Source organism: Lethenteron reissneri, chromosome 21, assembly GCF_015708825.2.
Source record: "Lethenteron reissneri isolate LAM-NWPU_2019-01 chromosome 21, ASM1570882v1, whole genome shotgun sequence".
In the NCBI taxonomy this organism is placed as follows: domain Eukaryota; kingdom Metazoa; phylum Chordata; class Hyperoartia; order Petromyzontiformes; family Petromyzontidae; genus Lethenteron; species Lethenteron reissneri.
The window spans coordinates 9284750-9309628 of record NC_083799.1 but is presented as its reverse complement, the minus strand read 5'-3'; the positions used below and the strand labels follow the sequence as shown (position 1 = coordinate 9309628).

Below are 24879 nucleotides of genomic sequence, written 5' to 3'. Positions count from 1 at the left end.
CCTACCTAGGCTGTATCTGGTAAAGGGACAGTTACCCCTTTCTGTTACGGTGTTACAAATAAAAGTGTTGCCTCTAAAAGGAACAATGTCTGCGACTCAGTTGGACTCACTACACGTTGATTGGTAAACGTCCCATTTGGATGCACACCACAGTTTTGTTTAGTCAAAGTGAACTTCTGCGCGGGTGACCGTAATGAAAGGGGCTTGTTTTTTAAAACAAGAGTGATGTGCATATTTGCTAAATATAAAAGGAGATAACTCACGTGATGAATATGATTAACGGTTCGTACTAAGTCTGACTCGGGGGCTGTGCCTTCACGGTGACCTGTGTTTGACAGCATACCCCCCCCCCCCCCCCCCTAGCCACTGCGATAAGTGCATCCAACAGCAACAGGAAACACATTCAGGGTCAATTATCGAGGTTTTATTAATAATCCAACACAACAGCTGTGTCAAATATAGGATCAGAGGCAGGTCGTTCCGGAAATGTTGAGGATGCCGTTCGGAGATTTTATAAATTTGAAAGCGTGCCCACTCCTGCACGCATGGTATTTGCATGCGTTGTCTTTCAGTTGAAAGTCGACGCGGTTTTATTTGCCACACGGGGGGCGTGCTGTTGTGCGCAACGACGGTCTGAATTGTGAATGCTGCTATTGGTGCCACTTTTTGAGAGGGCAGGACTCTCCGTTATAGGAATGCTCACACTGGGCAAGTGACGTTACCCTGTGTCGGTGATCGACCCCAGAAGGTTGCAGAACAACTTCTGAGGTCGGTTTTCTCGACCTCTTTGTCTCCACGGTAGGGGGCACACATTTTCGAGCCCTGCAAAAAGTGTTCATTGTTTTGTCGGTCAAACACTAACATATGAATTCTCAGGACTGACTTTCTGAGTAAAGTGTGCGATTAAATATACATGATTGGTATATCAGCTCGCTATGCCCGAGTACAGGGCCGTCCAAGATGTGGCAGCAAAAAGGGGAAAATGCAAACCAGGGTGGACACAAAATAGAGGGCCCCATAGCGGGCCTCGGTTTTTTGGTCGCCAATGAACAAGGCCCCCCCCCCCCACCCACGTGGCATTTGGGCCCAGGTCTCTGGCCCCATAGCCACCTCTAGGAATGTTTGTGTGGCCGTGCAGAGGACCCGTATTAATCACTGGCTCCTGGCTGAATTTTTCCCCAAGATCTCGGCTATGCCAGCTCAGCTGTCTGACCTCGTGAGGCCCGACTGATCCATTTCCACAGAAAATTGTCGAATGCATTAGGTCATTGATGCTTAGCACTCTGCCAGAATTAGTGTCGCATTGGTCAATGTAGGTGTAATGGGTTCCGGAGACACTTGTAGAGGTAACTTCTTTATTACAATACAACACTCCATTCAGTCCTCATACTCTGTTACAGCCTAGGTACACAGCCTAGGTACACAGCCTAGATACACTACTCTGGCTACGCTCTGGGGTCCTCCGGCTACAACTACCCTGGGAGAGGCTATCTGACACGACCGAGCCAAGGTGCGGGTCTGGACTCTGTCTTCCTGGGAACTCGCCCTTACAAGGACGTTGAGCCGGGAGTTCCAGAGTCCCACCACTGACTCTCACAGCATCCCGGCCCTTACAAGGACAAGCGGGACGAGGGGGTCAAGGGTCCTAAGATGGCTGGTCTTGGGTCTTGAGCTACAACTGGCCCCGTCCGGCCAGGGAGCTGCCCTTTTATGCCTCGTCCCCAACGAGGGGTGGGGTTGTGTGCGCCCCCAGATATCCCACAGAGCACACACAGGCCCCCCCCCCCCCCCCCCCGTTGGTGGCGCCAAGGGGCTTAACTGGCTGGGGTGCCTGGGATCCCAGCGCCTGGCGCCAAGGCTTATCCGCCGAGGATACCAGAGCCCCCAGCAGCCCCTCCCCTCTTATGGCACTACATAGGCAAGGTGCTGTGACAAAATGTAACATGATTCAGATGCAGTATGAATGGGTACACCAGAGTTAAGTCAATTGGCAGGTCACGTGCGGTGAATTAAAGTGTGGGTACTCCCACCTCCTCCAAGACATTTCACCATTGTGAAAGAGTAGGCCAAACATTCCGTGCAGAGGAGCTCTCTGTGGAGGCCCTTATCCGCTAGCAATAACCAAGACATTGGACCCTCTAGTTGGGCCCTGTCTGTTCCCCCCAGAGCTCATCTTACCTCCCGCGTATTCCAGCAGTGAAGAGGCAGGCCAAGCCTATGTTTTTAATAATAGTTTTATTTTACCAGGTAAGGACCACTGAGTTATATAGCTATTTTCTAGAAGCAACCTGGCCACAAATGATAGCTCAATTAAGTGGTTTATCATTTATACATTTATAGTAGCCAAATACTCTAAACGCATGTTTCTAAATATGGAGAAAAAAAAACGGAGGACCTGGAGAAAAATCCACACGACCACGGTGAGAGAGACATGCAAATTCCAAATAAACAGGTATCAGGGTCGGCATCGAACCCCCGACCTCCTTTATACCGGGTGAGGTCAACATCTTGCCTCCATGGCACCTACCTGGAGAGAAGATGCAGATGGCCATGAGCAGCACATGCTCCGCTTCATGGAGATTCAGCTTCTTGAGGGCAACCTGGAACTTCACCAGGGGCTCCATGAGCTCCATGGAGTGGCCTGCTGTGGGAAGCAGGAACGCATATCTATATTTGCTATTTGTGTTTAATTTGGTGTCCTTCTCCCGCATCTCCAATTAACGTATGTTTGGCTACATACGGTGTGAAAGATCATCATCATCATCATCATCGTCGTCGTCGTCACCACCAACATCGTCATCGCCAGGTGAAGGCCTCTCCAAGCTGTCACGAATAATCCCACATAGCTGATTTCGTCGCTCCGTCTCCTTTGGTGGACGACCCCTCTGATGTGTTTGGATTCCCCGGCCGCCGCTCCATCTCATTAGTCTGGAGCGGTTAGCTAGCGACACGTCCTGCCAAGGGCCCACCTTACTCTTCTCTACAGTTTTACTCCTCCACGCCTTTGCAGGAGGCAAAATTGGAATCCATCCGACGACCCTGAACGCCGTCGAATGGCGGTCCAATCATAACGCAGCCGAATGGAAGAGAGAAGAGAGGTGTTCAATGCGTTTGTTTGCCAAAGAAGGTCCACCACCCATTCCAAAACCTCCATGTCTGTGCTCTGCCTTCCACCAACTAGCACTCACCAGCGTAAAGTACGGTCAAATCGCCCCCACGACCCGCACGGTGTACGTGGGCCCTCTCTCAGCAGTGGACTGAGAAGCAGGCCGTATGTGTGCACGATGTTTGCATGGTGGGAGGAAACCAGCGTGCCCATTAAAAGTCCGGTACAATGCGTACAAGGGAGATAGTACTCACCTTGGGTGACGTCCGTGATGCAGTACTTGAACTCGTTGCTGCCGCACGTCCAGGAGTTGTCCTCCAAGGAGAAGGACTGGTTGGAGCGCAAGATGATGATCTCGATCACACTCGACTTGAGCAGCGCGATCTGGTCTTCGGTGTGGAGTTCCCTGCGGTGTACAAACAGCAAACACGGCACGCAGAGATAACGATCACCGGCGTCCGCAGCAGCAGCAGCGATGATGATCATCAGTCCATTCCCAAATGAAGGCCTCTCTAAACCCCTGCCATGTCTGAAGGTAAAGACGGTCACTGCATCGCGTGTTTTCAGATGCGCTCCTGTGGCCGTCTGGAACGTTCAACCTTCCAATATTAGGAAGCCTTTGGAGCTATGCACTTTTACATCTAAATAGAAAACTAGCTTGTTGTCCTTCCCCCCCACACCTCTGCTTAGCACGGTTGGCTATGTATAGTACGGTGAAACAAGTTCAACATACATACGTATGTATTGCGATGCAACAATCCGTTGGGCTCCTGTGCGCTCGCACGCCGATTCCGCTACGCCATCAGACGCGTTCCCCTCTTTGGCTACCCCTCCGCGGTTGGCCTCAACTCTCGGCCACCGTAACTTCCGGCGCTGCGTCCGACTCAAGCCCCGCTCAACTTTTCCAAGCAGCCAAGAACGACGCCTCTAACTCGGGCATCATTCTCCAATTGACGTGCTACTATTCCTGTCTCAGCGGTGTATTTCACATTGCACGCACCTCTCGAATCCACGCTTCTTTTTGCAGGTGATTCAACTCGTAAATATTTTGTCTTTATTCACGTTTCTAAATCTGCGAGTCGCAGCAGGTGACATGCACAGGTTAAAAAAAGTGTTCTTCTACAGCCACGTTGGTACGTTGCTCTTCGTTCTCGAGTTCAGCGTTTTCAATCAACACTCCTCCAACACTCTCCTGTCCACCTCTTTATGTCATCAGTTTGATCGTTATCCACTATCCGCAGTGATCCCCGCCCTCGGTGTCATACGTGAGATGTATTTTCTACATGTGCCCTCCCGACGGATGAATGTTCAACAAACTTGTTGTACGTGACTTTTGTTTCGCTGGCACTAACTTATTCTTTTGTCAGCGATGTTTTTTCCCCATCATCTGTATACGTGTACGTTGATCTTCTTTCACACAGTACGTAGCCAACCGTCCTAATCGGAGGTGCTGGAGAAGGACAACAAATTAAGGGGGAAGGACAGAAAACTAGGACAACAAAGACAACACCCCCCCCCCCCGCTTCATCGATCCTCGTATATCATGATGCCCGCAAGTTAAGTTGCTACGCCGCCATCGCCGCCACCGCGCGAGAGCTGACAGGCTGCGTACTTGAACTCGGGGAGGATCTTGGCGAAGCCGATGATCTTCTGGATGCTGTAGCTGACGAGGTCGGCGAGGTGCGGCAGCATGGTCAAGGGCGGATTGGCCGTGACCTCGTCGCTCCCATCGTCCGTGCACATGGGCAGGATGCTGAAGATGTTCCCCAAGCTCATGCCCACGCTCAGGGCAGCTTGGATCCACGGAGATGCCCCCACGCACGCACGCATGCACGAACAGCACGGCGCGTGTCACACGAGTTAACCCACCCAGTGACCCCACCAACTAACCCCACCCACTGACCCCACCCACTGACCCCACCCACTGACTCCACCCACAAACCCCACCCACTGACCTCACACACTGAGCCGACCCACTGACCCAACCCAATGACCCCACCCAATGACCCCACCCACTGACCCCACCCACTGACCCAACCCAATGACCCTACCCAATGACCCCACCCAATGACCCCTGCTCTATCAGCGATTGACCGATTTGCTGGACTGACGAGAAGGGCCGCGTGACCTCTGTCAGTCGGTCGGTGGGTCGGTCGGCATGACGCGTACTCAAGCACGGCGAGCAGCTTACCGGGGTGGGGTTGGCGGTACGTGTCCTCCACTTACAGGTCGGGGACGAGCAGGTGGAGTTGCTTTTCTCGAGATGTAAGCCCATTGGTGACAAGCAGAACCCCTCCTCTGAGCTTTTGTCACTCTTCCGAACCGGCGGCTGCACGGGGGGGGGGGGGGGGGGGGGGGGGGGACACGCGGTGCATTGTATCGGATGGAACGATACAGCCCCTTTTCCACTGCCGCACCCGAGCTGAGCCAGTGCCGGGTGACCCTCACAATCGCGGGTGGTTTTCCCCTACTGGCCCGTTTTCCGTGGCCGAGCCGCAGCAGCAGACCGCTGGGTTTGAACTTCCACAAAGCTCATGCTCCACCTTAAACTGCATCCATTGCACAATCCATTACAGTCCATGCGGATACCTGATGCACAAATGTAAAGTTAAAAACTCTCCAGTGTGCAGCTGTGGTCATCAAGAACAGACTGTACAATATATAACGACGAAATGCCCGATCCACTAGCACGAAGGAGACAACACAGTGATGCTCTCCGCTGCTCCTAATGCGGTTGGCTGGCTTGACCACCTGAATGTGAAATCATAGCTGTTGCTCTGCATCTAGACGAGGCGTACGAAAAAAGATGTAGAAGAAGTAGAAGAAGATCCCCTCTCACTCGGAACTCCGAGAAGTCGGAGTAGGTGTCGTCGTAAGTCTTGCGGTGACCCTCGATGAGGTCCGTGATGAGCCGGTCCTGCTCGTCGCTGAGCTGCAGCCGCACCCTCTCGCTGCCGTCACACTCCATTTTCCGCTTGATCATCATCTCCTTCTTGCGTTGCATCTCCTCCTCCGTCATTATCACTGCCGACACACATGGTGGGGGACAGGTGGGAGGGGGGGGGGGGAGTTAGGCACGGTGGAACGTCAAGAGCTATGGTCGCACGTCCACATGCACGGCAGCGTTGGTTTCCTCTAGTCTGCCACCATCGCAATAAAAAAGCTTTTGTTGAGAGAAGCTTTAGAAGACCACGATCACGCTGGGGCCTCTTTAAGGGTAGAGTTAGCTCTGTACGGGAGGCGGGGATGGATAACAGAATATCAGTTTGAGTTGCCGGATACTTCCATTCCAGGGTGTCACGGCACGGGTGGTTTTACACCGCTGAGCCAGAACAAAAAGGGTGAATCTCTGGCTTCACAAACATCTTAATCTGGCTTGGGGCCCAGCAGGGCCAGGAGATAAACATTTTAATCACTGAGTGTGATGTCAGCGGTGGTGGAAAAACATGGCAGGCAGGCTCGATCGACACAGCTGGCTCGATCGGTACGCCTGGCTCGGTCGACACGGTCAGCTTAATCGACACGGCTGCCTCGATCAACAAGGCCCCAGCATGGCTCGGGTAGGGAGCAGTGGTCGGTCCCTCTGGTTCCCTTGTAACAGGTCCCCCGCCTATCTGACCCAGGAGCCCGTGTGCAGGTGCACCACCTGGACCCTCGATTACTAAGCTGTTGATTATCGGCATGCAATGATTCACCCTCCCAGCGACTGGTTGAAACCATAAATCGGGGTGAATGTTCTATTTTTTTCTAACGTCTCGTTTTATGCAGTCTCGTTTGTATCGTTTCTCATTTGTAGAGTTTTGTTCGCTCCATTACCCTAAACGCAGTCAGCATGTGGCTTGTAAGCAATGCGGACAGATCCCAAATCACCGATTTCCCGCACGTACAATTTGTCGCGTGTATCGTGAGGCTGAAACTCAATCGACGAGTCAGTTGGAAAAGCCTGGTGATCAATGAGGGTCAGTTGGTACAAGCTTGGAAATATACAGAGAGAGAGAGAGATGTAAACCCATGGATTAGAGAACATACAGCAAGGGAAAAAAGTATTTGATCCCCTGCTGATTTTGAACGTTTGCCCACTGACAAAGAAATGATCAATCTAGAATTTTAATGGTAGGTTTATTTGAACAGTGAGAGACAGAATAATAACCAAAAAATCCAGAAAAACGCATGTCAAAAATGTTATAAATTGATTTGCATTTTAATGAGGGAAATAAGTATTTGACCCCCTCTCAATCAGAAAAATGTCTGGCTCCCAGGTGTCTTTCATACATGTAACGAGCTGAGATTAGGAGCACACTCTTAAAGGGAGTGCTCCTAATCTCAGCTTGTTACCTGAATAAAAGACACCTGTTCACAGAAGCAATCAATCAATCATATTTCAAACTCTCCACCATGGCCAAGACCAAAGAGCTCTCCAAGGATGTCAGGGACAAGATTTTAGACCTACACAAGGCTGGAATGGGCTACAAGACCATCGCCAAGCAGCTTGGTGAGAAGGTGACACCAGTTGATGTGATTATTCGCAAATGGAAGAAACACAAAAGAACTGTCAATCTCCCTCGGCCTGGGGCTCCATGCAAGATCTCACCTCGTAGAGTTGCAATGATCATTAGAACGGTAGGGAAACAGCCCAGAACTACACGGGAGGATCTTGTCAATGATCTCAAGGCAGCTGGGACCATAGTCACCAAGAAAACAGTTGATAACACACTACACCGTGAAGGACTGAAATCCTGCAGCACCTGCAAGGTCCCCCTGCTCAAGAAAGCAGTTTGCCAATGAACATCCTAATGATTCAGAGGAAAACTGGGTGAAAGTGTTGTGGTCAGATGAGACCAAAATGGAGCTCTTTGGCATCAACTCAACTCGCCGTGTTTGGAAGAGGAATGCTGCCTATGACCCCAAGAACACCATCCCCACCGTCAAACATGGAGGTGGAAACATTATGTTTTGGGGGTGTTTTTCTGCTAAGGGGACAGGACAACTTCACCGCATCAAAAGGACGATGGACGGGGCCATGTACCGTCAAATCTTGGGTGAGAACCTCCTTCCCTCAGCCAGGGCATTGAAAATGGGTCGTGGATGGGTATTCCAGCATGACAATGCCCCAAAACACACGGCCAAAGCAACAAAGGAGTGGCTCAAGAAGAAGCACATTAAGGTACTGGAGTGGCCTAGCCAGTCTCCAGACCTTAATTCCATAAAAAGTCTGTGGAGGGAGCTGAAGGTTCGAGTTGCCAAACGTCAGCCTCGAAACCTTAATGACTTGGACAAGATTTGCAAAAAGGAGTGAGACAAAATTCCTCCTGAAATGTGTGCAAACCTGGTGGCCAACTACAAGAAACGTCTGACCTCTGTGATTGTACTAAGTCATGTTTTGCAGAGGGGCGCTCTTGGGAATTCTGAACTTGAAAATGAAAGCAAGTAGCCGCCAAGGAGTGGAACGCATCCAAGGGGACCTTCACCTAGGCCAGTGGGTCGGCAACCTGCAGCTCCAGAGCCTAGTGCGGCTCTTTAGACTGATGGCCTTAATCTAAGTTGTCTTGTGGTTGTTGTTGTTGTTTGACTTGCATCCCACTGGGATTTTTGCACACAGCGTTGGTGTACGGTTTTATTTTCTGCAATATTTTGCTGTCTTTTCTTGGATTTTCTGTTTGCACTTAGTCACATATTCACTTTAAGATGTTTTTTGTTTATGTTTTTTGTTTGTTGCGGTTGCACCCGATTCAAGAGCCGAATGGCTCACAGGGCTATACCTAATAAATTAACTTGAAACTTGAAACTTTAAGGAATGCTGCTTCGTGACAGTTATTTATTTAAGACCACCATCCCGTATTCCCCACGTGCATTGCGGCTCTTGAATTATTGAGTTTTCTTTCACTGAATTCGAACAAAAATGGCTCTTCTTGTTATTTTGGTTGGCGACCCTTGACCTTGGTGATGGAGCATTGGTATCGGACCATGTGCCAGTAGGTGCCAAATGGATTGTTGCATCCCAAGACCCTGAGAAGCTCGAAACTAATCTTTCACATGATGATGGCAGAAATATGTTGAGTTTTGCTATGTTTGTGTTGAGTTCGTTGTCCTTTTATTGCACCTCTGATTAGCATGGTTGGCTACGCACGGTGCGAAACAAGTTCAACATGCATATATAGACTTCTCCTCCATCGAAGGCAGCAAACGACAGCGGTTTGCTATATGGTCCACAGTTTGGGTTGCCTGGCCACAATCACACCAACCTGTGTTGTCTTTCATTTTCCATTCACGAATGAGATATGCGCATCTTAAACACAACTAATAGCGTCGTCAAAGACGACATGGGTATAGTTAATTCAAATCCAGAATATCACCAGCTGAGCTAAAAGATCATGAGAGGTTACCGGTTGCGCAACTGGACGGCTTGGAGAGGCCATCATGCTGAGGTGAATAGATCGCAGATAATGTTGATGGTGACGTGCGGAAGGGATGGCTTTGAAGCTGGGGAGTGCAACTGCAGTTGCGCAACTATTCACACCACCGCGATTGTTGTCGTGGTCACGGTTATTATTATCATCGTCCCATGCTTTTGTAATGTAACGACTTCAGAGACACAACTGTAGAGGGCTTCTTTATTATTTATCGTCGGCATACAGCTACGACTTAAGGACACAGTCACAGGTTATTTAGCGCTGACTGACTATATAGCTGGTTGACTATATAGCGACGACGGCGATGTCAAACTATATAGCAGGTTGACTACATGGCGGCAATGGCGACGAAGAGACGACAGCGCTGACCACCAGGACCCCGAACCCCACGGCGCCCAAAACCCCGTTACTCTCTGCTGTTTATCCCCCCAGTATGGCCATGCCCCGCTCCTGGCCACGACTCTCTTCTCGAACACTCCTGCGGGTTTTGGGAGCATCCCGATAGATCCCCTCTTTGACCCTTGGCCTAGTTTCCCCCCCCCCTTGTGGTCGCTCGCGTGCATACTCCCTTCTGTAGTCTGTGTGCTGTTCTCCCACCCGTAATTAGCCCTTACGGCCGCCAGTTGTCTCTACATTTCGGATAATTTGTTATTCTGTAACAGTCGCATATTTGTCTGCAGCTCAAATGCTGTTGTGTGGTGGTTTTGATGCTCGTGTGCGCTCCCTCTCTCTCTCTCACTCTGTCCATTGTATATTCCCTCCCCAACTTCATATACTCACTGCTGGTGTCGGAATTCGATGCTCACACATAACCCAAACGTTTTTGTCACCCCTACCATAATTTTCGACGATTTCCAAATCATTAGTTTTAGTTGGCACAAGACGGCGAATCAAGTACGCAAGCAATTTGAACAATTGTATGCAACTGGAAGGAGTATGTTATGCAAAGTTCTCGAGTCATTTTCAGGGACACAGCTAAAAGGAAAGAAGGCCATGATCGCTGGCGTCTTTGAGAAAGGACCTTTAGTGGCAGACGTCTTCATTGTGTCTACAACCAAATCACATGGAAGTGTCCCCAATCACATCAGATCTCAAAAAGCTAAGCAAATACACCATTGGCACCTCATTTGCCAGTAAAAAAATAATGATAATTGGTTTTTCACCCTTTAATCTGGCAACAAAACTGACACCTTTTTTACAAAGAGTAATGTTTGCATAGACCACAATACCTACGACATGGTTTTTCAGCAGCGTCTTCCCGCGTTGACGGCCTTCAAAGCTCAAGGGGGTGACTGGGGCGCATTCCAGCGGAGATTCCTCGCCCATCAAGAAATGTCGGGCTGATCCGACGCTACGCCGCTACGGGCACTGCCTGCGATGCTGGACGACAACGCACTCGCGGCCTTCAGGTCCGCCCCGAGATCGGCCTGCTCCACTCTCAAGGCCGCGCTGGGCCTCATGGCCAAGGTGTACGGACCACCTTCGGCATGCCGCCACCAATTCTACGAGCGACGGAAGGGAGACACGGAGACCGCGCTCGCCTACCGCACGGCGTTGCTGGCTCTCGCGGAAGCCGCATTCCCTCATATGGACGAGGAGGGGCAGGACGCCATGGTTTTGGAACAGCTGCTGAAGTTGGCTCAGGACCTGGGGGTCCCCATCAACACAGCCGACGAGGTTGACATATGTTCGTTGCGTGTTGCGACGAGCATCCAGGCGCATGAGGTCCTGAAGTGAAAACAGGCGGTCGTCTGCGCTTCTGCCGCGGTCTCAGCTCCGGCCCCGGTGGACACCGAACCTCAAGTCATTCGCCCACGGGAGGAGGCATTCGCTACAGCACGACCAGGGGATTGGAGGTCGGGGGGTCGTTCGCCTCTGCGATCGACCCGCAAGCTGGAGCAACCGATACCTGCGACGTCCCTCGTCACGTGCTACAACTGCGGCCTTCGCGGCCACGTGGCGTCCGGGTGCCGCGCTCCACGTCAGCGCGCCACGGGACCTCGGCTAGACGACGACCAAGGCCCCAAGTCGTCCCAACTACCCCCAGCAAGTCGCGGCACTACACATGCTCGGTCCACATACACGACACACATGGGCCGCCGCTTCGCGGCGGAGGAGGTGCGATTGGGGGCCGGGGATTCGGTTCGGAAGGGGGGTTTGTACGAGGGCCGGGAGAAATTAAATGGTCCGAGTTGGGCCACAGAATGGTGGCTGCGTCGGCCGGGTCGTCTGTCGTTACGGGATTCATAGACGGTATCGAGGTCAGGGTGTTGGTGGACACGGGAGCGTCAGCGACTATCATTTCCGATCTCATTTATAACATTCTCCCCATCCAATGTCGGCCTCTGCTCCCGGTGGACGTGCCATGTTACGCGGCGAATGTGGGCTCGTTGGGCATTGTCGGTCAGATTCGGGCGAGCATTTGCATAGGGGATATTAAATTGGCGGGACCTGTTTTGGTCTCTTCTTCCCTAGTGGTTCCATGTCTGTTGGGTACAGACTTGTTGGCTAAGATGCCGATTAAAATTCTTGTTGATCAAGGTTGTATTGAGCTGCCATCGGGTCGCCGTATTTCCTTTTTGTCTAACCCTACTAAGCTGCGGACGGCTTGTGCGACGATCCAAGCGCTAGCGACCCATACGGTGTACGTGCCCCCGGGTTCGCAGATGTTGGTACCCCTCCGGTTGCGGAAGCCATTGGGTGGGGAGACTGCGGGACAAGGCGTGCTTTTGGGTCCGTAGAATAGAGCTGTTGGGGGTCTGGACTTGGCGGTGGCTCAGACGTTGCTTCGGGCTGACGTGGACCCGTTCGTCATGTTTTGAACGCTGGTTCGCGACCGGCCGTTATTCCGCAGGGCACCGTGCTTGCTCACGCGGCACCGGTCCCTACGGAAGAGCGGCTTATTGCGCATGTTGATCCCGTCCCGGCGCAGAAAATTCAATCAGGTGAGGACCTGCAATGGTTGGACTCGCTGTGTGCGGGCTCCAGTAATTTGTCGAGGGTGCAATTGGGTGCGCTGCGCGCTCTGCTGATCGAATTCTCCGATGTGTTCAGCAAGCACAAATATGATATTGGGTGCACAGACCTGTTTCGCCACCACATTGAAACAGGTGATGCAGCACCAGTCCGGCAGAATCCCTTCCGGCTGAGTCCTACCGAGAAGGAATACGTTCAATCGGCCGTCAATGACATGCTAACCGCCGACATCATTTCGCCCTCATCCAGTCCATGGGGAGCACCCATCATTCTGGTTAAGAAACAAGACGGGTCCTTGCGGTTTTGTGTAGACTTCCGTTGCCTTAATAAGATCTCCGTGGCTGACGCGTATCCGCTCCCCAGAATGGATGAGTCTCTGGACGCATTATCCGGGGCGCGGTATTTTTCTACACTTGACTTACTGTCGGGATTCTGGCAATTACCACTCGACGATGAGTCTAAACCTAAGACCGCATTCCGGACCGCAGGGGACCTGTTCCAGTTTAATCGGTTGCCCATGGGACTCCATTCCGCTCCCGCGACGTTTCAGCACCTTATGGAATTGGTTTTTCCGGGTCTGCAATGGGATACTTGCTTGATTTACCTTGACGATGTCATCATTTTCAGTATAACTTTCGAGGAACACCTCCAACGATTAAGGGGGGTGTTCTTGCGGATGCGATCGACTAAGTTGAAGTTTAAACCGGCTAAATGCCACCTGCTTCAGCAATCCGTACGGTACTTGGGCCACGTTGTCGACTCTTCGGTGATCTCCACCGATCCCGCGAAGACGAACTGCGTCAGTTCATGGCCAACGCCCACGTCGGTTTCTGAGGTCCGCAGTTTCATTGGATTTGCTTCCTACTACCGCCGATTCGTTGAGCATTTCGCCACCATTGCCAAACCCTTGCATGCTCTGACAGCCAAAGGGGTCAGGTTTCGCTGGGGGCCAGAGGAGGAGGCCGCGTTCTGCTCCCTTCGGGACGCCTTGGTGGGTGCCCCGCCTTTGTGTTACTCTGATTTTACGAGACCCTTCTTGCTGGATACTGATGCTAGTAACACGGGCATTGGGGGGGTGCTCTCACAGGTGGTTGGGGGAGTCGAACGGGTGGTCGCCTATGGTAGCAGGGTTTTATCACCAGCGGAACAGCGCTACTGTGTGACCCGTCGCGAGTTGCTGGCTATTGTTTTTTTTTGTACAGAAATTTAGACCGTATCTCTATGGCCGTGATTTTACGGTCCGTACAGACCACGCGGCGCTTCAGTACGCATTGCGGGTCGCCCAACCCTCGGGCCAATTATCACGGTGGTTGGAGGTCCTCCAGGACTATCAATTTACGGCCACTTACCGTAAGGGGTTACGCCACACCAACGCGGATGCCCTGTCGCGGTTGTCACCTCGTCCCGAATGTGCGTGCTTGATGGGGTCGGCGCGTTGTAAACCGCATGTCGCTGTCCCCGAGGGTGAGTTGGTCGCGGCCGCGAATGCACCATTGGTCGATGTTCCCGCTACTCCTGTGGGCGGGGACTCGCTACTCTCACTGTCTCTCGTTTCGTTGAGTGGGGCCGACTCCAGATGGCTGACAGCTCCCTGCTTGCATTGCGTCGCAGGGCGGGGGGTCCCGAGGAAGGTCAGAAGGGAGCCGGCTCCTGGCTGCTTAAACAGGGCCTGCTAATGAGATGGGACAATATGTCCCGGCGGCACACACTCGTCGTGCCTTCCACTATGCGGGGCAAAGTTGTTCTGGCCGCACACGAACCCCTCTTGCATCTGGGAGTAAACAAAACGCTCGCTCTGCTCCAGCGTGACTATTATTGGCCGGGGATGGGGAGTGATGTGGTCAACATACTGAAGGGGTGTGTGGATTGCGTGCAACGGAAACCATCGCCCGTTGCGCCAAATCCACCACTGCAGTCCATTCAGGTCTCGCGCACGAACGAGCTCGTTTTGCTGGATATCTTGGGGCCTTTTCCTGTCACGCCTAGGGGTAACAAGTACCTGCTGGTTGGTGTGGAATACTTCACTCGATGGCCTATGGCGTGGCCACTCGCCAACCAGTCAGCGGCGGCCGTGGCAGACGCCTTTGTCCAGGGCTACGTCTTGGACAAAGGGGCTCCCGAACGCTTGCTGACCGACCAGGGGAGGAATTTTTCGAGCAAATTGCTGCATGAGGTGTGCGACCTTTTGGGTACAAAAAAGGTGCGTACCTCCCCGTACCACCCACAGACTGACGGGATGGTGGAGCGACTCCACAGAACTTTAACTTCCATGTTGTGCCAGCAGGTGTGCGAGGCACAGGTTGACTGGGACTTGCAGGTCCCGGGGGTCCTCGCCGCGTACAGGATGGCCCCCCATGCAGCTACGGGATTTTCCCCATTTTATCTGATGTACGGTCGGGAGGCCGATCCGCCCATGGAGGCTCAGCTGGGACTTTCCGTGCCACGGCCTAATTCCAAGTTGGCCGACTATATCAAATTTAACATTGCAAAACTGGCCGAGGCATGGGAGGCCGCACGGCTAAATTCAAGGTCTCGCCAAATCGCTAATGAGCGCTTGCGTGCACGGAAGGTGTCCGTGCACGATTGGAAACCGGGCGATAGGGCCTGGCTGCACTGCCCTCATGCGCCTTTGGCTACGTCGCCTAAATTATTGAGGCCATGGCAGGGACCCGTGGAGGTCGTGCGGGTTGCACAACCCCAGTGTGTTCAGATAAAATGTAGAAAGCGCCATTGGTACGTTCATCCCTCCCGGCTGAAACCATTCTCGCCACCATATGGCCTTCCTTTATGTCATGAGGACCGAGCATGTGATGTGACCGGCGACCCGGGGAGAGAAATGTCTCCGCCTGATCCTCACATGTTTTCGCCTGATCCGCTCCCAGGTGTCTCGGAACTGAAGGCTGCCGACCACCGGCGACCGGATCCCCGAGTCACGGGCGGTTCTTCCAGGCCCGCTCCGTGCCTCCCTGGGCTGCCGGATCCACCGGATGGTCGACAGCGTCCCGTCCCGTACGACGGACCGGCCAGGCAGACTCGCGCTAGATCGCGCCACTTTTCCTGACCGAATAAATGAGGTGAAGGTGCGGGAAGAGTCGGCCGGATCGTCTCGTCACAGCGTTCCCCGTCCGTTCGACCGCTCTATCGTTTCGTTCAAGAGGCGAGCGGGAGGGGGATCAGGGGGTCGAGGAGACACTGGACACATCGGTCTCTTGAAAATAACTTTTATTGTGTTACTCGTCGGTTTGTACATAGTTCGTTGTTGTTACTGGTTAACGTCCGGGGTTGTGTTGTTGTGTTGCGTTGTTTATGTTACGGGGCACACTTGTGGAGTGGGGTTTTTTTTTTGCAGCCGGGCCAGCTGCGAGTTATGTGGGAGGGGGTGATGTAGTGGTGATACGCGCTGGCAGTAGGAATCATGTGGCAGCGCGTGGTGATTGGCTATGTATTGGTGATACGCGCTGGCAGTAAGGGATCGTGTGGCAGCGCGTGGTGATTGGCTATGTAGTGGTGACACGCGCTGGCAAAAGGGATCGTGTGGCAGGGCGTGGTGATTGGTCAACTAGAGTGGGTGCTCACATCGCGGTCCACATAGGCTCCGCCCCCTCGGGAGCAGAGGACTATGAAAGGCAATGCGCGCGGGCGCTCGGGGAGTTGGTGACCAGTGAAGACAGAAGACGGAGGAGGAAGAGATAGGGCCCTGAGACCCCTAGCCCCACTGTCCTTGTAAGGGCCGGGACCCTGTGTGGCTCAGAGGCGGGACCTTGGGACCCGCGGCCGGATGTCCTTGTGAGGGCCGGGCTGCGGGACCCAGTGGTCGTGACCCATACCCCAGCCGGGTGGGTCTGTGAGTTCCCCTGGAAGCTACGGGGCTGGAGAGCCCGTGTGTGTGTTGCCGGGTGGAACGCGTAGTGTAGGCTGTAGTTGGCCACCCGTGTTATTGTGGCTAAAAGTGTTAATAAAGTGTGCTACCCGTCAAGTGGACTCCCGCCGTAATTTACAATATTACAAATACATTAAATTTCGATTTAAAGCTTTCGTGACTGCAGGGATTCATCTTCTTAGTTGTGTCAGTGAGTGGGTCGGTGGGTGTTCTGGCTGGTCGGCGGATGGGTGGGTGTGTGGATAAGTATGTGGTTGTGTGGATGGGTGGTTGAGCATATGGGTGGGTGGGTGGATTAGTCGGTGGATCTGGGTGGCGGTACGCACGCTCCTTCATCATGCCGATCTCCGTGCAGCGTTTGAGCCGGCATGCTTGGCAGTGACGCCGGTTGTCCTTGGTAATGGTGCAGTGGCCACCCAGCGGGCAGGTGTAGGTCGCATCACGCTTCATGCTCCTCCTACCCGCGCACAACGACGGCAGGGAGTCATTCAGAGTCGGGACATCTCGTAACTTAACTGGTTGATCAAATATCAGCTTCATTACCCAATTATTCGGTTCGCACAAAATAGTTGGGGGGGGGCAAGAAAAAAATCCCAGTGTGCTACTGTACAGGCGATGATGGGTGGGGGGCTCATGACATCTTTAGCGGCGTCGCGCTGGGTGTGGCTTGAAGAGGGTTGCCAGCCTTTAGAAGGCAGGATGTGGAAGCGACATCCAATTTTAAAGGGGCCCGAGTGATTGACCACAATGAAAGTAGCCGGTCACAATTCGAATTCGATTCATCGATGTAGTCGACCGATCGTCGCTGCCCCATATTGAATGGGGTGGGTCGGGTGTTTGCAGGAGAAGACAAGTGGCTAAACCTTAGCCGGGTCTGTCCGGGTCAATGACCACATCCATTTTCCAATTAGCACGGTGGTTTATGTATGGTGCGATAGAAGTTCAACATACATAGATCAATTATACCCTTGCCGTTGCTATGGCTGCGGGAAAATGTCAACTACAACCCAGTGCTAGTCCTGGGAGTAGAACGGTGGCGTAGCATGGCTTGGCGTCGGCCGTGCTGCAAGGAATGAAGTGGGGCCCCTTTGTCCAATATCCCGTACCTCCCCCCCCACCTCTTCGTCGTCCGGTGTTTTGGCCCCGTCCCAGCTGTGAGGCCCGGTGCAGTTGCACCGCCTGCACACCAGAAAGCTGCGCCACTGTGCGGCATGTGAGCACTCCAGCACCGCCTGTGATGCACCACCTCGTGTACGTGAGGTCTCGCAAGGTAAGAAGGGTTTCCAGCCTGGACAGCTCTTTGGTAAGCGACCACCATTCAAGATCCACCACCATTACCACCTCCCAACTCACGGTCTCACGATGCTACATTCACGTTAAAACACGTTCCTTCGGAGTGGGCAGGTAGGAACTTGGTTGGACAGCGCATTCGTGCACGACAGACAAATAATCCCTGGTGGGCAGTGTGGAACCTGTTGTTCCTACCTGTATAAAAGAAATCTTGACTTTAGGTATCCAGGAAGCCAGCCAGGTAGCCAGCCCCCTTAACTATCGGCCCCTCCCCCTTGCTTAGGCACCTCCCCTTACCCCCCTCCCTCAGGCCCCTCCACTGACCCCCCTCCCTTAGGCCCCTCCCCTGACCACCCCCCATATCCTTAGGCCCCTCCCCTGACCACAACCCCCCCATATCCTTAGGCCCCTCCCCTGACCCCCTTCCCTTAGGCCCCTCCCCTCTCCATACCCGGCAGTAGGTCTCCACCAATCGAAGAGCTGTTTATATTATTTATATATTTATGCGCTACAGACAAAAAAATCCCTGGTGGGCAGTGTGGAACATTGTTTCTACCTGTATTAAGTGTAGTTCATATATCACAGTGACGAAATGCAATTGATTATATTTTCGCAGTCCATCCAAACGTTTTTCTCGACCAATTTGCTCGTACGAAATGCGCTCATTTGAGCCCCAGAGTGGGTAGGCGACACCATGAGTGCAATTAAACCCACGTAGACACGTCCTCCACCAAGGCCTTCAATGTAGGGGCTTGGCTGTGCAGTACGATGTGACTCAAAAACTGAGAATTGTGGGGAAAGTAGGACTGCGTGTAAGCAGTTTGTCAAAGAGATAGTGTGATGTCATGAAGAAGTACGGAAATGAACGGGGATCTCTGATGCTGTCCTTATAGTAAAGGACATGAAGTGAGAATGGAGGAGGAATGAGGAGAGATGCGAGTCAGAGTGAACTCTGGGGTGAAGACCGCGAGAAGGCAAAAGAAGCAGATGATGACGGCGAGAGATGAGAGTGAGACGACGTCACGGACATGACGTTGACTCCTTCCACGTTTCAAGTTTATTTCGCTTAAACAGAGTCTAGGATGAGTTACATTTGGAAGTCTTGACCTGGGGCAACGATCTGTCAGTAGGGGTGAGGGAGGTGTGGGCAATGATTGATGTGTAGAATGCCACCTGAGTAATTTGGACAGGAGTAATAAAGGAAAGAAGGGGGAATGATGGGGGTCGCCTCTCCTCAGCAGTGGGAAGTTGCAGGCTAATGATCACAACAAAAACAACAGCAGCAGTCACCACTGTGAGACAAGAATGGGTTTTTTTCATTCTGAATGAACATTCATCATGGGGCTGAAGCGGTAGTAGTCGTGCTGCACTATGAATCCGGGTGAGCTGAGTTTGTCGTCCAACGGACCTGGGCTGCCCACCCCACCAACGCCCTTCTTCTCATCCCCCCCCGCCCCACTGACCAGCGTGGTGAAGTATGGTCAAACAACCCCCATGACGGACCTTGCCCGGGAGAAGGCTTCACCAAGAAATGGATTGACAAAGGGGCTGTACAGAACAACCAAAACAACAACAACCTGTTGGCAACTTGAAAACGCGTCTGCTCTGCCGCTATGCTAATAATCCAAAAGGTCAACGCGGACTGTTTTCACGTTGGAAAAAAAAAACTTTCGTGTCACCGAGATATTTTATTCACCACTGAAATATGAATTAGGCAACGTCCACCTTGGATGAATAAGTAAGTTATCACTTAATCCACTATTGCGAGCGATGAAGAGAGTAACTGGTAGCCCTACACATTTGCCAATGTCCGTGATGACCGCTAATTAATTATCACAAGCAACACGTCGCGAGCGATTCACTCGTTCTTCAATCACAGCCGCTGCACAGACGATCCCAATTTAGTAGCGGGGAGGGTTATTTATATTTTTTGTGCATTGTTAATTCACTTATTCATATATGTGCGGAGTGGAAAGTGGACGGTGAGATTTCTGGGTTTTAAACCCTATTTTTTTCCACAACGCTGTTCGGCTGGCTATGCAGTTCGGATGAATTATACACTGTGTAACAGGACAGGGATATTTTGAAATGATCCTATTTTCAATGAGAAAACGTGTGCATTTGTGTCATTACTTCACGTAAAGTACTGGTCACAAAAGCAAAGTTTGTGGGGAATTATAGCCATCTAACCTATATAATTCATTTTTTGTCTGTCTGTCTGTCCGTCTGTCTGCGTACGCTCCCTTCTGGGGGATGTAGCTCTCGGACCGTGGGGTTCGCCGAGATTAAATTTTGCAAGTGGGCACGCCCCCGGCCCCGCGGTAAACTTAGGCATTTCCGATTTTTCGTCTCTAAACTTTAAATCGGACCGATTATCGATTTAGTGCGATTTCTCTATATTTATTTATTTAATTCTTTATTTGTTTATTTAATATTGCCGACCGGCGCGGACCACGGCAGTTGCCCCTGGCAACGGGTAGCAACGCCATTTTTAATTCCCGTTAAAAATATGCGCACACATTAACACGCGACTCTGAGGTAATTACTATTATACTACTATTATAGGGTCGGTAGATAATAAAATTATAGTGATTAGACAGTATTATTGTAGCGCGGGGGGGGGGGGGCGTAACGGCCCCGGTACCCACCCTCAGCCGGGTGGGCAATCTAGGCGAGGCCGGAGGCTCTGCACGGTACTTGGCCTCGACACCCCACACGTGTCAGGTGACGACTTTGTGGTATAAACTCGATATACCCAGCTTTGCCCGGGGGAAAATACATTTAAAATCTTCTGAAAACTTTAAAACATAACATACCAATGAAAATACGACTGTGTAATTAAAATTCTAAACCCGACCGCGCCAAGAATCGATTCTCTGAATCGCGAAAAGGAATCGAAGGTTGTAGATTCATTTAGAATCGCCCTATTTACGTTTAATATAAGTTTGTTATAGAGTCGATGTAAACTGCTACGAATGGGAAATATCCGGCGTTGACCAGGGCAAAAATATAATTAAAAACTCCTGAAAACTTTAAAACATAACATACCAATGAAAATAAAACTCTGTAATTAAATATGGAAACCTCCTACGTGCCAGGAATCGATTCTTTGAATCGCGCAAAGGAATCATCGAAGGTTGTAGATTCCTTTAGAATCGCCCTATTCCTGCCACGTTTGCTTAACATTTCCCACGCACACATTCACACATTTAGCTTTTACATTTAACATACAAAACGTCAGCATGTACTGCTGTCATCATTGGTAAAAATATATACACCTTCACCAGTCTCCCTCACCACTCTCCCTCACTCACCATCACCACTCACCCTCAACACTCACTATCACTCACCACTCACTATCACTGACCACTCACCACTCACACTCACCCTCACCACTTACCCTCACAACTCACCCTCACCACTATTCCTCACTACTTACCCTCACCACGCTCCCTCACCAATCACCAATCACCCTCAAGCATACTTGGCGACACGTAAGTAAGTTTTTAAAACGGGAATAGGGTGAGTGGTGGTGGTGAGGGTGAGTGTTGAGGGTGAGTGGTGAGTGGTTAGGGTGAGTAGTGAGGATGAGTGGTGAGCGTGAGTGGTGAGCGTGACTGGTGAGGGTGAGTGGTGAGGAAGAGTGGTGAGGGAGAGTGGTGAGGGAGAGTGGTGAGGGAGAGTGGTGATTGGTGAGGGTGAGTGGTGAGGGTGTGATTGGTGAGGATGAGTGGTGAGGGTGAGTAGTGAGGGTGAGTGGTTGTTGTGAGGGTGAGTGGTTATTGTGAGGGTGAGTGGTGAGGGTGAGTGGTAAGAGTGAGTGGTGAGGGTGAGTGACGGTTGTGAGAGGTGATTAGTGAGTGGGGAGGGTGAGTGGTGATTGTTGAGGGTGTGATTGGTGAGAATGAGTGGTGAGGGTGAGTGGTGAGGGTGAGTGGCGGTTGTGAGTGGTGATTAGTGAAGGGTGAGTGGTGAGGGTGAGCATGAGTGGTGAGGGTGAGTTGTGAGGGTGAGCAGTGAGGGTGAGCAGTGAGGGTGAGTGGTGATTGGTGAGGGTGTGATTGTTGAGGATGAGTGGTGAGTGGTCAGGGTGAGTGGTGAGGGTGAGTGGTGAGCGGTGAGGGTGAGTGTTGAGGGTGAGTGGTGAGTAGTAAGAGTGAGTGGTGAGCGTGACTGGTTAGTGGTGAGGGTGAGTGGTGAGGGAGAGTGGTGAGGGAGAGTGGTGAGGGAGAGTGGTGAGGGTGAATGGTGAGGGTGAGTGGTGAGGGTGAATGGTGAGGGTGAGTGGTGAGGGTGAGTAGTGAGTGGTGAGGGTGAGTGGTGAGGGTGAGTGATGAGGGTGAGTGGCGGTTGTGAGTGGTGATTAGTGAGGGATGAGTGGTGAGGGTGAGCGTGAGTGGTGAGGATGAGTGGTGAGGGTGAGCAGTGAGGGTGAGCAGTGAGGGTGAGTGGTGATTGGTGAGGGTGTGATTGGTGAGGATGAGTGGTGAGTGGTCAGGGTGAGTGGTGAGGGTGAGTGGTGAGCGGTGAGGGTGAGTGTTGAGGGTGAGTGGTGAGTAGTGATGGTGAGTGGTGAGCATGACTGGTGAGTGGTGAGGGAGAGTGGTGAGGGAGAGTGGTGATTGTGAATGGTGAGGGTGAATGGTGAGTGGTGAGGGTGAGTGGCAAGTGGTGAGGGTGAGTGGTGATTGGTGAGGGTGTGATTGGTGAGGATGAGTGGTGAGTAGTGAGGGTAAGTGGGGAGGGTGAGTGGCGGTTGTGAGTGGTGATTAGTGAGGGGTGAGTGGTGAGGGTGAGGTTGAGTGGTGAGGGGAGGTTGAGTGGTGAGGGTGAGTGGTGATTGTTGAGGGTGTGATTGGTGAGGATGAGTGGTGAGTAGTGAGGGTGAGTGGTGAGGGTGAGTGGTGAGGGTGAGTGGCGGTTATGAGTGGTGATTAGTGAGGGGTGAGTCGTGAGGATGAGCGTGAGTGGTGAGTGGTGAGGGTGAGCAGTGCGAGTGAGTGGTGATTGGTGAGGGTGTGATTGGTGAGGATGAGTGGTGAGTGGTCAGGGTGAGTGGTGAGCGGTGAGGGTGAGTGGTTGTTGTGAGGGTGAGGGTGAGTGGAGAGTGGTGAGTGGTGATTGGTCAGTGGTGATTGGTGAGGATGAATGGTGAGTAGTGAGGGTGAGGTTGTGTGGTGAGGGTGAGTGGTGGTTGTGACGGTGAGTGGTGAGGGTGAGTGGTGAGGCTGAATGGTGAGGGTGAATGGTGAGAGTGAGTGGTGAGTGGTGAGGGAGAGTGGTGAGGGTTAGTGGTGAGGGTGAGTGGTGAGGGAGATTGGTGAGGGAGATTGGTGAGTGGTGAGTTGTGAGGGTGAATGGTGAAGTGAGTGGGAGTGGTGAGTGGTGAGGATGAGTGGTAAGGGTGAGTTGTGAGTGGTGAATGGTGAGGGTGAATGATGAGTACAGTCAATATGCACTGCTGTAATCATAGCAGGTACCACCACCACAGAATGTACTGCTGTCATCATAGCAGGTACCACCACAGTATGTACTGCTATCGTCATAGCAGGTGCCACCACACTCGGTATGTACTGCTGTTATCATACCAGGTACCACCACCACAATATGTACTCCTCTCATCATAGCAGATACCACCACAGCAGTATGCACTGCTGTAATCATAGCAGGTTCCACCACAATATGCACTGATGTCATCATAACAGGTACCAACACAGCAGTATGCACTGCTGTAGTGATAGCAGGTACGACCTCAGTCGGTATACACTGCTGTAGTGATGGTAGATACTGCTATCGAGTTGGTAGATACCGCTATAGTAAATACTAAAACAGTCAGTATATACCGCTACAGTCAGTCAATACTGCTACAGTCAGTATATACTACTATAGAGTCAGTACATACTACCACGGTGAGTAGCTACTAGAGTCAGTAGATACTATTATAGAGTGAGTAGATACTGCTATAGATTTTGTAGTTACTACTATAGTCAGTGAATACAACTATAGAGTCAGCAGATACTATACAGTTAGTCGTTACGAGTATATAGTCGGTAGATACTACTGTAGGCCCAGTAAATACTACTATGGTCAGTAGTTATTACAGTCACTAAATACTACTACACAGTCAGTAGCTACTACTGGCTCAGTAGATACTACGGTACAGTCAGTAGATACTACTACAGAGTCAATAGATACCACTTCCTCTGTTGTATGTAAGGTGTTGTTAGTATATATACCTACGAGGGGTAAAGATATTTTTTGAGGGGGGGGGGAGACCACAATTTTCGGAAACCTTTTGACATCAACTATTTACCCCACACTTTCTAAAACTTTTTGGACTTGTAAAAGCCTCTTATATATTTGTTGGTGGAGAAATGTACAAACAGTCCACCGGGCTTTGACAATACCTTAGTATCTGTGTATATATATGTAAGCTTTTTAAGAAATATATTTTTCACCCGGGCAAAGCCGGGTAACTTCCGCTAGTTTTCTATACTTTTGCAGTATAAGCAATTAAAAAATAACACTTACTACCCAGGAACAGAAATCGTGTTACATAGTGTAATATTATCGACGTAAGACATTACCTACCACCCGGGTACAAGGTACACCGAGCCATAACAATCACATGTTTTTGTGCCCTATATCCCTATAAGCCTTGGAACAGCTTCATGAACTTCAAATGCAGATGCTATAAGGGCTGCAACGATCAGATAATCGACTCGAGATGTTTCGTGCTGGCCCAAGTCCGGCAAACCACGAGTAATGGAAACGCAAAAAAAAATACAAATACTGTCGATGCGAATTGAACAACCGGCCGACGCTCTATTAACACGACAGAAACCTCACGACGTTCATCAAACATTCGTGAAAAGGAAGACGCGGCCAGCTCCTCTCGCCGTGCCAGACCTCGTCGCCGGGCTGGGCGCACTCTCGGCCGCGGTCTGTGTGACGCAAAGTAAAACAAAAAATCGTTGACTAATAGACGTCGTAAGAAATCGCTCGCTCGCTCACTCGCGCACTCACTCCTTCATTCTGTGCTGCTGCTGCTGCCGCATTGGCCATGTCGCACGAGTACAATGAACAAAACAACAACAAAACTCAATACATCCGTCAACAACAACAACAACACTGCCCATAGAAGAGATAACTATGTACAACAGGAGACGCGTCGGGCAAGGTACACGTATATATCCATTATAAAAGCTAACAGCAGC

The 24879-nt window shown here is 51.5% G+C and overlaps 1 protein-coding gene across 1 annotated transcript in view; it reads right to left on the bottom strand.

Annotated features, from left to right (window-relative positions):
• Positions 1 to 24879, bottom strand: part of LOC133345191 (vitamin D3 receptor-like) — a 49388-nt gene that overhangs the window by 10335 nt on the left and 14174 nt on the right. The window contains 6 exon segments of the mRNA XM_061555735.1: positions 2528 to 2644; positions 3361 to 3512; positions 4719 to 4899; positions 5333 to 5435; positions 5946 to 6130; positions 16699 to 16829. Of these exon segments, the coding sequence (XP_061411719.1) occupies positions 2528 to 2644; positions 3361 to 3512; positions 4719 to 4899; positions 5333 to 5435; positions 5946 to 6130; positions 16699 to 16829 (869 nt within the window).